Genomic DNA, 12,056 nt, shown 5'->3' on the forward strand with positions numbered 1-12,056 from the left:
GGAGGCGGCAAACTCATAACTTAGGGAGGACGGGTTCACGACCGCTTTGGGAAAAAAGTAGAAAACAAGTCGCTAAATATTGGTGCCGGTTGCATGATTCTATGAAAAATAATAAAAGGGCTGAAAACTTTGAGAAAACCAATCGGGAAACAGGCTGAATTGTCGAGATAACTTTGCTCGGCATATTGCTTTTCTGTGTTTGATCAGCCGCTTTGTTTATTCGCCCCAAAACCAGATTTTTGCCTTTTTGCCATAAATTTAGCCCCCTTGTCTGGCCTCTGCTCCGCTCCGCGAGAATAATGCAGCGGGTTCGCAGTAATGAGTGAGTGGCCGCAGAGGCAGGCAGCAGGAGATTAGAGCCGCGAGTGGCAGAGACAGAAGGCCGCGCAGGAATAACGAGAGATAATGGACGGAGGGGGAACGATGGCACTACTCACTCGCTCTTTGAGTGAATCACCAGTAATTAATCTTCATTTCTTTTGGCATCTAATCAATGGAGGATTCGATATTAGCTCAGGCTCATTTGGCAGGAAATCTATTTGGCTTCACTCCACCTGTCTGGCAACCAAAACCTCCTGTCCAGACTCACTCCACGGCATGTTTAGGTGCGATCAGGTTACAATACCATGAAAGGGATTTTTTTTTTTTTTTTCATTACTGGTGTCTAAATGTGGTCTTGGAGTTGGACCATCATTTGAATTTGAAGACAACTGGAAGACTGTCAAAATCTGTCTTACTTTGTAGACAATCTCAGTTCACTTTCTCATTTATTTTGAAAAAATTTAGTTCATTTTCATCCCGCCTTTGCTTGATGACAGCTGGGATGAGCTCCAGCAACCCTGCGCGTCCCTGAGTGCAGGAGAAGCGGGGATAGAAAATGAATGAATGAAAGTTGATTTCCATTCAGTGCAATTACATCAATTTTGTGTCCCGTGGGGGTTAAAATTACAACTTACATGATGTGATGCCTTTGTGGTTCGGCTCAGGAAGTGACACGAGCAATAGGAAGGAGTGCTTTTCCACCCTCCCGTGTTACTGTGTTGACCTCTACTACTGAAGCCCCTCATCAGAAGTGATGCTATCCTCTACAATTCCCACCTCCTGGTCCGTTCTCGATTCTGAATTATTTTTCCTTCTATGCTATAGAAGTGAACAGCCAGCCATAATTCAGAGTGGCGACAGGAAATCCCTCATCGATGCTTGCAAAGCCATTTATAAGCAGAGTCCTTCCTCTCCAGATTGATTTTGTATCTGTGGCCCCGTCTACAGCACGTCCATACTGATGTTGCTCGCTGTCACGCTGAAAGAGGAAGTATTTGCATTGGGCGAAGAATCCCACACACTTCAGTAACCCTTATTATCACTCCATTGGCAATTATTATGTAATGGTTCTACAGTTTGTCTTGCTGGATTTCCCTGTGCGCGAGGTGCGTCAGGAGCGACTTTACACCGAACTGCTCGGAAGACAAACAGGCCACAAATGCAAATACTTAACATTAAACAGGTTTTGCACAAGTGATATGAAATCCTGTTTTTGTTTTGGGGATGTGGGGTAGCGCCAACCAATGTCAAGCACACTGACTGAAGTATTTAGTTCAAACATAACAACAACAACAAATCATGAGGCCAGATGAGGGAGAGCAAGAGTAGAAACAAATGAGAAATACTAAGTCAAGTTTGGCCTCAGAGGAATTCTAATTTTGCTTTCTGGCAGGAGTAAAATTGAAGTATTTTTGCACTTTACACACCAAAGTGTAAAACGCAAAAGTGATTATTTCTGTCTTTCACATTTTATTGATCCATGAGATCTAAAAGTCTTTCAGCATGAGCTGGCCGACTCAAAGACTGCAGATCTCAGTGTGAATGAAGCCTGACCCTTTTCAATCAGCAATTCTACAAATTTTGTGCGGGTTTTTTTTTTTTCTCCCTCAATGACCTGCCTTTTGTCTGCGAGATGCCAATATTACTGGGAAACAAAAGGTCGGGGTGGGGTGAATGTGGACGGAATGACAACAAGGCCGTTAGCGAGACTCGCGGAACGAGTGCATGTGTTTTCTTCTCCGTCATCTGTCACCTTAAAGACCACAAGGTCGTGCAGGCCGTCCTGCAGAACCGTCCCGTCCTCTTTCATCAGCCGCACGAAAGCCATGGCAAAGTTCTTCTCGCTCTTGTCCTTGGCTGATGAGGGAGAGACGGAGAGAAGAGACGCATCAGGGAGCAAACCAGGCAGGGATTAGGGACGAGTTGATGGAAAGATTGTTGATTTGTGTCGCTGATTGTGGCCTAATTTTTTTCTACTCACACTCTTGTGACGAGCGGTGTCGGAACATGAAGCGTAAGTGAATCCTGTGCATTTCTTCCAGAGGGACTGCCACCTGCGGGGCGTCGCGTGTCATTGGTGAGCACAAAAACACAAGATTATCTTAAGTTTCCTTCAAGGAACAGAGCGCGGCATTCAGGGAATTATTCTTCAGCGGCTGATGTGAAGGGATAGAGTGGCAGCCGGGGAGAAGAGGGAAGGAAACCGAAGGAATGGAATAAAGTGCATATCAGAGGCCGCTGCCGCTCCCTGTTGGTTTCCCGCTTTTATACTTTTAAGAAACACATGAATGTGCACGCACACGCACACACACCTTAATGGTCTCCATCCAGCGAGGCTGTTTGATTTGGTAGTAGATGACAGATCTGTACTCACTGACCGCCTTATCCCCTGCTCCCAGACAGATGGAGTTCTGCAGAGAAATACTTGTCTTATTAGGTTGAAGGATTTCATGTGTGTGTGTGTGTGTGTGTGTGTGTGTGTGTGTGTGTGTGTGTAAGGCTTAGACAGACCTTCGTTCTGAGAAAAAAGGAAAGAAAAAAAAAAAGAAAACCACAGCAGTTTGCCCGGGTTGTGGGTGGATGACTAAGGGCTCGGCTCACCGCACAAGCTGCACCAATTTGCGCCGCTTTGCCGCTGCAGCCAGTCGTCCTCACCTGTATGACCTTGCCCTCCTCGTCGCACACCCACATGATGACCTCCACGTTCTTCTGCGTGGTCTTGTTGTACTTGTCGAAGTCGCCGCCCTGCAGCGTGAGGTAGATGTCATTGCGGACGTCCCCCGGCATGATGATCTCCGGGAAGCCCAGCTTGCGGGCCACCACTGTGCTGCGGTCCACCAGGTGAGGGTACTCCTTCCGGATCTGCACGATGTCGCCCACCAGGGGCTTCATGGTCACCCACAAACCTGCAAGTGCAAGTGCAAGTGGATGCAGTGTTTTAATGGTGCATCATTTAAGACAACCATAAGTAAGTCCTTGGAAATGTTTTAGAATTTGGAAGGTGATGAATGGCGAATGTTGTCCAGGGCAAAACCTAAAAGTGTTTCCTGCTATAATGATGTCCAATGTCAGCAGTGTCCTTGAATATATGAGGCCATCGTCCGCCGACTGGCTCTTATTGCAGCTTTCCTCCTTGGTAGTTAGACAAGATTTAGGGCTGACCGCCGTTTGGTGGAGAAGGCTTTTAAACATTCATTTGCTTCATTTACAGACGGGCGGACCCGAGTTCAAGACCAAGGATAACGTTTGAAATTGCAGTTCCTCTTGCAGTATCAGAGACTCACGCTTGTTTCACCTTGTAGTTTCGGGCTAGTTTAAAAAAGGACTAAATCCTAAAAATCAAAATAGAGACAGAAAGTGCTTCGAAAGCCAGGACAGTAACACCAAATCATTAACGCTTGTTTTAGGGAACAGCAGAGGATGAGAGAAAGCAAAACCTGACAGCTGAACTCAAAGTGAGATCCACTTTATCCAAATTTGTGTTAAGGGTAAAAGTTGTTGAAAGTAGGTTGGGGGGGGGGGGGGGGGGGGGGGGTGCGTTCTAAAAAAAAAAACGACATGGTAATCAAAGATGGAAAATTCTTGTGCAACAAAAAAAGGTCTCAGAAAAAAATTGCGCGCTGTAAATAAATAAAGTGGGTGCAAAGTAAAGAAAATGGGCTTTTTGAAGCTCTCAAACAAATTGCTCGAGAAAGCACAGACAAAGGATGCAAGGAAAATGGGAAAGGGGGTCAGGCTATTTCAGGGGGAAACACAGTCTGCCAAGTTACAAACTCACATTTCCAAGGTCATCCAGAGGCCTATAGGGAATATTTAGAATGTGTGTGTGTGTGTGTGTGTGTGTGTGTGTGTGTGTGCCTTTGTGTGTGAGAGAGGGGAAAGAGGAGAGGTTAAGAACAGACAGCTGGTGGCCTCAGGTGCTCATCATATGGCCTCGTCCCTTCATATCTAGGTTGCACCCGGAAAGTCCTCCGTTGCCAGGAGGGAAGATAAAAGCCGTGCGATTACAGCACTGCCGACCAACTTGTGGGGTCCACTTCATGTGGAGCAAGATAGTGTCTCACACACACTCACACACACACACAGACACACACACAAAAGAGCCGTCAGAACTGGCCGTAAAGATGGCGGTTTAGCGGGACGGACGGAGGGGCCTCTGCACCAGGGGGGAATAAGGGGCTAAGGGACATAAAGAAAAAAACTTTGGCATGCTATCAATCAGAGTAACGATCTTCTTTTTTTTTTTTTCGCCCACAGCGTAACAGCGAGACGGCGTGAACGCGCAGAGTAAGAAGTCGTTTTCACAAAAGCTGCTGCGGCGGCATGGGTCAGCACCTTGGCCACCGCTGTCTCCCCGCAAGGCCGTCACTTTGTTCAACAGGGTGTGAAGGAAGTCGTTCTCTGCGACCACACTGCAAGCACACACACACACACACACACGGTTAAACACGAACAAACTGCACCATTACTATTTATACGGCGCTGGGTCCATCTGATAAGAAATTTATGTTTTCTCCGTGGAAGGAAAGCGGTTGCAGGGACTTACGGGAAGAAAGGGATGAAAAACTGTTTCTCCTCATCGCACTCGATCTTCCCCTTGATGATGTCGCTGATGTCCATCACTGGCAACACGAGGAAACAAAATGGGTTATTTCACACGTGCATTGAGTGTGTGTGTGTTATGTGCCTTCATTAGCAACCTCCGAGGCTATTTTTCCACACAGAGCCGCCCCCCCTCTCCCCACAACAGCCCCGGTTCTGCAGATCCTGAGGGCAGTTTTGGGGAAGTTGAGAGTGTAAACAACTTTCATTGTTTTAGCCAGAGGGCAAAATAAAAGCCTTGGAGGTAGAGGGAGGCCACGGACGCTCGCTGCGAGGATTTCACTTGTGTTTGTGCCTGGAGATGACAGGATGCGCTGAATAGCTCCAGGTGTGACTATCGCTAACAATACCCAAAGCAGCAGCATTGGCGGCGGGGGCATTTTCTTTTTCTAACCTTTAGGGGGACAAAAGAGGAGTGACTGAGGAGGTTCGAAAACTTTGTTATTGTGAGCTGAAATGGACTCGGATATTTATAGGCTCTAAGAGTGTCGCGACAAAAAAGCAATTTCCTCCATATTGACAAAATGCAAAAGTCTTTGCTAAGCCTAATCGCTGTAAATTACGACCCAGAGACTGCACCACGGACAAAAAAAGCTATGCTGGGTGATTTTTTTTTTTTTTTTTTTTTTTTTTTTTTAAATGTACCCGCCACTCCAAAAGGTCGCCTCAGGCCCTGCGTCATCTTCTTGTTGTTGAGCTCTTTCAGATCCATCCTCCCCACTCGCACTATCTGACAGATCAGATAAATCTTCTCTCTGCTCAGGTCCTTGTTTCCTAGATCCTTTGAAATGAAAAAAGAAAAAGAAAAAGAAATCAGACAGGGAAGAACAAGGTTACAGATCATACTTGGGAAGAATTAAAAAAATATAAAGGACAAAAAAGTTGATAAAGCAGAGAATAAGACCAATTCCAAAAATTGAGTATTGAAAGAGAAATTCTACACTGGTGAGATGAAGGAGGTTAGAGAAGATGGGATGACAGTGTCCTCTTGTGGTTACTTACTGTAAAGACAACCTTCAGGTTGTTGAGCATGTCAATTTCCTTGGGGAATCCTTTGCTGCCCCACCGCACCAGGTAGTTCTCACTGCACCAAGAGCAGAAAGATTTTATAAATTAATGAAAGAAACATTCAAGCTGATGACATAATTAACACAACACCCAAAATCAGAAATTGCATCCTGGGTAAATATCATCTCATTCCCACTGGAAGAAGCTCTTCACTCTCTTTGACAAAATAAAAAATCTGGTTTCAAGCGTCGACACCTCAGGTGAAAGGGGGCATTGAGGAAATATTTAAAAGCTCTCTTAGTCCACTGGGTGGGTGAAAAAAAGTGGCTGCTCGTCTGTTGGCTTCCATCTTTTGAAATGGAATTGTGAGGAGCCTGTGAAGTCTAGTATGCACATTATAGAAAAAATAATGATAGTGAATTACATTAATTTCAAAAAAGTTTTTTTTTTTTTTTTTTTAACTGTTTGAAAATTGACAGTCACTTGACAGTGAGTGTATTTCCCTTCCGTGGTACCAGAACTCTTGTGTTCCCCGCGGACTTTTCCTGACGTAAGATAAGAGAAGTGCTGGAGGATCAAACAGGGATGAAAGACGTACTGACAGACGATAAGTTTGGGGTGTGAATCAAAGCCCGGGAAAACATCACAAACCATGCATAAAACACACTGCTATCATAAAAAAAGACACAGTGCGCTACTACACCAGCGAGAAAAGGAACATTCCTAACCCCACAACGTGTCCAAATCACACACAGCTAATCAGGAACAAAGAATGGAGACGACTGACTTGTGGTGGCCGGAGGCGGGGGGGGCGGTGAAAGTTATCACCCCAGCAGGTCTATCTTTAAATTTCAGCTCCAGTGGCTGAGACAGAGATACAGGCCCAGTGACAGTGAGTGACAGGGCTGAGGATCACCACTGTCAGGCACAGCACAGCGCTGCCACTCATCCCTCGGCCTCCGTGTCATTTGCGTTGCTTATATTTGGCACGTCATTGTTCTAATTTAGCGCACCGCTCGAAAGGACGAGCCATGGCAAATGAGGATTCAATGAAGGGGGACAGGCACAGAGGGTGTGTGTGTGTGTGTGTGTGTGTGTGTGTGTGTGCTGAAAGCTTTCACGTATTTTTGTTCATATTTCATGCCACTGCTTCAATCCTCAAATGTACTGAATGAGGCCTGGATGTGCATGAGTGTCAGACAGAGAGAGAGAGAGAGTGAGAGCGAGAGAGAGAGAGAGAGAGAGAGAGAGAGAGAGACTGCACCTGATGATGGTCTGCTTAATGGGGTCGTAGAGGGACATGAAGAGATCCGAGTCCTCCCCGATGCGGCACACAAAGTTCCTGACAAACACGTAGAGGCTGTGCGTCGGGGACGACTGAATGCGAGCCGAGATGCCGCTGTGGTCTGTCTGGATGTTGGACTGCAGGCGAGAGCGTCAGAGGCAGATGGTGAGCTCTGGGACGAGGGTGCGACCTCGAGAAATTACCGCGGAAGAGCCTAGAAAGTTCTGATTGAAGGTAAAAAATACTTTTTGCCATTGTTAAATTTTAAAGTGTTAAAATAGAGTTTGGGAAATGAATCAAAGTTACAGTAATTATTGTAAAAACAGTTTTATTATTATAATTATTTGGAGTGGCCACTACACATGTTTGATGGTAATAGTCATCAATAAGCAATGATTATGTGTTTAATGTTACATCATGATACTGATGGTTATATGATGTGGCGCATTTTCACAAAAATATGATTCTTAGTCATATTTGACAGTCAACCAGTGTTTGCATTTTGTTTTTATTCTATTTTGGGAGGATTTAAAAGCAGTTTGACGTCATATTCACCCCGTGTGTACGCTTTAATTCGATAAGAGTCTGCATTGCAAACAAATTCCCACCTGTATCATTATCACTCAACTGGATCAAAGTGTAAATGAACTTGGACAGAGAGGCTGAAAGGCTCGGCCTGTAGAGAACCAGACCACTCATCTTATCTGCAAATTGCCTCCGAGAAAGGCCAAGCGGATGCTAATGCCATTTTATTGACTCACCCATCTTCCTTAAAGGATATGATAGCACAGCCATATTGTAAAACGATGAGCAAATACACTTTTCGGGCTATAAATTATGGCAGCAAATTACAATCACCTTCTTCGCATGTGGACCCACTGAAACTTTTTCATGCATACCTTTTTTTATGTGAATGTTAACCTACGGCAATTCTTGTTTGGACCTTTAATTACAATTCTTTCCCTTTCGCAGATTCTCCGTCTTTAACTGTTTTTCTGACAAGTTCGACTTTGCCCACCTGCTCCTCTTTGATGCGCTCGTTGATCTTGGCCGTCGCCTCCTCGTGGGCTCGGAACAGGCTGATGACGCTGGCCCGCTCCGGGTCCAGAATATTCCCGTTGTCGTCTCGGACCACCTGGTCCAGCTCCAGGATCCTGCGGTCGGAAGAGGCAGAGGTGAGATTGAGAGAAGCGAACTGATGAAACAGGTAATGGAAAGGAATCAGGACGGGAGGGGGGGGCTGAGCCGAGCAACTGAAGAGTCTCGCTCAGGACACACACTTGTTGCCGTAGTCGATCTTGGAGGTGACTTTCTGCTTCAGCTCCTTGAACTCGTCGCTGGGCAGCGTGCCAGACAGGAGCTGCGAACGCCACTCCATTAGTTCCCACATCAGCCTCTGGACCTGCTTCACACGCGCCGTTTTATTGGCCTAGACGGGGAGATGGATGGTGTGACAGTCTGACACACAACAACATGCACATATTCATGTCTGCGTTGGCTGATTTTCTGTTATTTACCACAAAGAGCTGCTTCCATATGCTGCCCCACTCCCTCAGTGTGGTGGTCACCTCCTTGACCAAGGGCATCTCGGCTGACATCACCACCTCCTCGCCTCTGCTGTCACATACATGGAAACTCGCCAAGTAAAATCTCCTGTATATGCATCAACTTGCGCGGCAGCTGGATTTCTTAGATCATTTTCAATCAGTTAAAGCTAAAACTGCAGTGGATTCCCAAACCAATCAGCTTCCAGCCATCCTGACAGTGACAAACCTGGAAAACTGCTGCTGCAAGCTGTCTTTAAAAGCCTTGGAAGAAGAAGAAATTGGAAGCTGCACTTCTAGCCTACAGCCGTGGTCATAGAAACGTGTTTGCTTTGTGTTTGCAGCTGTTTTAGTCCAACAGATTGAGTTTTCACAATAAACGGCAAACGGAAAAAGAAACACACTAAAGGCGTTTTCGCACAAGTTTGGCTTTTTCTCCCCACGGCTTTGGAAAGAACTTAGTTAAGGTTGTTTAACACTGTGGCACACGGCTTATGGCCACATGGCGTCGACATATGGCTAATGGAAGCTTCAGGCCGTTACTCTGGTAAACTCGTATTAAATTGTTTCAGTTGTCTGTTGTTGTTGTTCTCTTGGCAGGCAGACCATAGTTTACGTCTATGGTCGTTGTCCTGATGGAAGCATGAGAACTGGTTCCGAACGGTTTAAGAACCCATATTGACGACACACTCACCCTCTTTTCTCAATGACGACCTCCTTGAGATGGACAAAACTGGCGGGGAAGAGTCCCTGAAGGGCGACACATGCGAGGGAGGCAATTAAAAATAGATCAGCAGCGGCGCAGCACTCTTCACTTGTGCTTATCAGCCAACTAAGAAAATTGATTTTCCGGACAATTACACCCTATTTTCACCTCGCCGCTAAGATCAATGTAATTATTCACATCTTATGTCTAAATACAGGGTAGGTATACGTGTCTTCTTACCTGCTGGGCTTTATTCCGGGCCAAATACCCTCTGTACCATCCTGTGAGACAAGAGGGGCGTCAGCTCATTATCACCTCAAGGAGAAGCCTGTGGCGTTTTGTCCTTTAAATGGGACGTTGCCGAGCAAAAAGCCGCTTTGCCATTGTTCTCAAAGGCTACGCCCATTTGTGAGTCTACTCCCCCAAAATGGGAGAAGTCAGTCCTGTACATCTTTTGTTTGATCCAATTGCCAGGAAGCCCTGGAAATCTGCAATTTGTGATGTCACAAAGGGCCCTGATACCTTTGCCAGATTAGGAACAGTACCCACGGCATGCCCACGTGGTTTAGTGGGAAGTTCAAACCAAACGGGGTCAAAGGAACATGTAAACAGAGAGCTACACATGCTTTTTGTCTTATAAAGCTCAAGAAAATATAAACGTATTAAGATCGTTTCGGGTTATAAGTGGAAATACTTGAAGACCAGCCACCATTAAAAATAACAAAATATGTTGGGCCACAGTTTTAAGTATGCATCAACTTCGTACAGGACTGTCTCCAGTGTGATGCGTCCACACAAAATGAGGCATCTTTCAAATTCACTGGCAGGAGTGCGCAACAAAACTGCACAGTGGTGATATTTGTAAAAACAAAATAAAAATCAGGTTGTTTTTTTTCCCCACCTTCCCCCTTTTCTCTTTTGAGATATACTTCTTACACTCACCTTCACTGGCCTCCTGGATGTAAACAGCATCTCCTACTTCAAGCGGTAGCTGATTTTGTCCTTGGCCAACAAAGTTCCACTTAACTAGAAAGAGAATATGAAGAAAAAAATGAAACAAATAAATTAGTAATGCGTGAATTAGACAGGACAACCACGTATAGGGGCTGTTACCCTGTCACAGTTACCCCGTGACAATGAGTCACATTTTCCATTGTGTCTATGTGTAGATTAGACATGTATATCAAGCTGTGGCGCCAGGCTATTTGGCCATATAGTGATCAGGGTATTTAGACTTACTATATTATCGCAAACGTCACTGATGGCAATGACTTGGACATGGAGAACAGTGGAAACATACCAGTGGGTTTGAGATTCCAGTGGGTTTATTATAGGATTTGGATAGGAAGTACTATTAAAAAAAATCTATTAGCATGAGTTATTTTTCAGAATAAAAACTTCACATCATTTGACTTCGGTTGGTTTCCTTGAATGAGTGCACACAGCTCAGCACATTCTGAATTTCTGCCAGCGAGTACTGTCAAAAAGAAAACACTGAATTCTGCCGTTATAGAATAAAACTGATTGTTTTGGGGTTTTTTGCAGACAGACTTGCAGATCAAAAGTGGACGGTTTCTGTGTCTAATCAAATCTCTCTGTGTTCCATGGCTGCAAGAGAGCGAGTGCACGCCGACATCACTGTCTCCTTCCTCCACTTCCTGTCTAACAGTCTTACACACAGACCAGGAAGATGTGCGCTCGAGAAACGACAGATAAACAACACATGTTGGAGCAAAAGAAATTGATTTTCCTCTTTTTTTATCAGCGCCTTGTGGTTTTCCCATGCAGCAGCACCTTAGAACTTTAAAGCGCCGTCTCTCCCTTCAGGCAGGCCTTTTCTTCATGGCAGACTGATCGATGCACCATTTGTCGCAGGGGAGGTTCACTGACCCGTTGCAACCTGATTTGGGATTCAAATCTTGCCAAGTCTGAGTGTCTTTTTCATTTCTAATGGTGTCTGAATAACTCAGCTATGAACAAGAAACGAATCCGTTAAATCCAGGAGATCCGACTCTGAAGCTGCACTTTTAAAAGGGCACAAATTGCTCCTGCTGCTGCTGAAACTGTTGACTTTTCAAACCTGAAACTGCCATTTTAAGGATGTTGTTCAGCCCCCCCACCCAGCCAGTATTTATGCTCTGCAGATGATGAAATGCCTTTGCACGTTGCTCGCCTCACCATCAGTTCAGAATGGACGGGGCACTGACTTCTATGTTTTTCCACTAACCTAAATTCTGTTGCATTAATGACACACTGCATGTTTATAAGATTTCCAGCTGCTCATGTTGAGTTTTAAGCCAATCATTAGCACCTGCTCACATCCTGCAGGAAGTGATCGGCTGTGAACGAAAAACACAAGTGAGGACCTGAAGACCTACCGACACCGAACCGCTCCGACACCGTCCTCGTCCAAGGACCCATGATGGCAAGTCGTCCGTCACCGACAGTCTCTCTGGTTCTGCGCCTGCTTCTTTATTTTTTATTTTTTGTCAAAGTGTCTGCTCAACTTCTCACTTCTGTGTCACTTGTTACCCTAAACTGAAAGCGCTAAGCCCAACCCCATTTGCTTCTCTTCCTCTTCTGCGTCTGT

The 12,056-nt window shown here is 45.4% G+C and overlaps 1 protein-coding gene across 2 annotated transcripts in view; it reads right to left on the minus strand.

Annotated features, from left to right (window-relative positions):
• The window catches only part of dock2 (dedicator of cytokinesis 2), an 84,758-nt gene extending 72,725 nt beyond the window's left edge, over positions 1–12,033 (minus strand). Inside the window, exons 1-16 of one of the 2 annotated variants that reach the window (XM_076046738.1) lie at positions 11,845–12,033; positions 10,409–10,492; positions 9,707–9,747; positions 9,455–9,510; positions 8,734–8,830; positions 8,497–8,645; positions 8,235–8,370; positions 7,196–7,353; positions 5,926–6,007; positions 5,569–5,704; positions 4,868–4,943; positions 4,657–4,733; positions 2,977–3,227; positions 2,634–2,732; positions 2,303–2,375; positions 2,075–2,178 (exon numbers count right to left, since the gene is read on the minus strand). In XM_076046738.1, the coding sequence (XP_075902853.1) occupies positions 2,075–2,178; positions 2,303–2,375; positions 2,634–2,732; positions 2,977–3,227; positions 4,657–4,733; positions 4,868–4,943; positions 5,569–5,704; positions 5,926–6,007; positions 7,196–7,353; positions 8,235–8,370; positions 8,497–8,645; positions 8,734–8,830; positions 9,455–9,510; positions 9,707–9,747; positions 10,409–10,492; positions 11,845–11,887 (1,662 nt within the window). In that variant the 5' untranslated portion in view covers positions 11,888–12,033. Of the gene's footprint in view, positions 1–2,074; positions 2,179–2,302; positions 2,376–2,633; positions 2,733–2,976; positions 3,228–4,656; positions 4,734–4,867; positions 4,944–5,568; positions 5,705–5,925; positions 6,008–7,195; positions 7,354–8,234; positions 8,371–8,496; positions 8,646–8,733; positions 8,834–9,454; positions 9,511–9,706; positions 9,748–10,408; positions 10,493–11,844 lie in introns of both variants that reach the window. The other variant, XM_076046737.1, reaches the window with a different exon arrangement.
• Between the last annotated feature and the right edge of the window lie 23 nt (positions 12,034–12,056).

The sequence above is a fragment of the Nelusetta ayraudi genome, unplaced genomic scaffold (assembly GCF_046127955.1).
Source record: "Nelusetta ayraudi isolate G7.1 ecotype Tasmania unplaced genomic scaffold, CSIRO-AGI_Nayr_v1 ptg000090l, whole genome shotgun sequence".
Taxonomy (NCBI): Eukaryota; Metazoa; Chordata; class Actinopteri; order Tetraodontiformes; family Monacanthidae; genus Nelusetta; species Nelusetta ayraudi.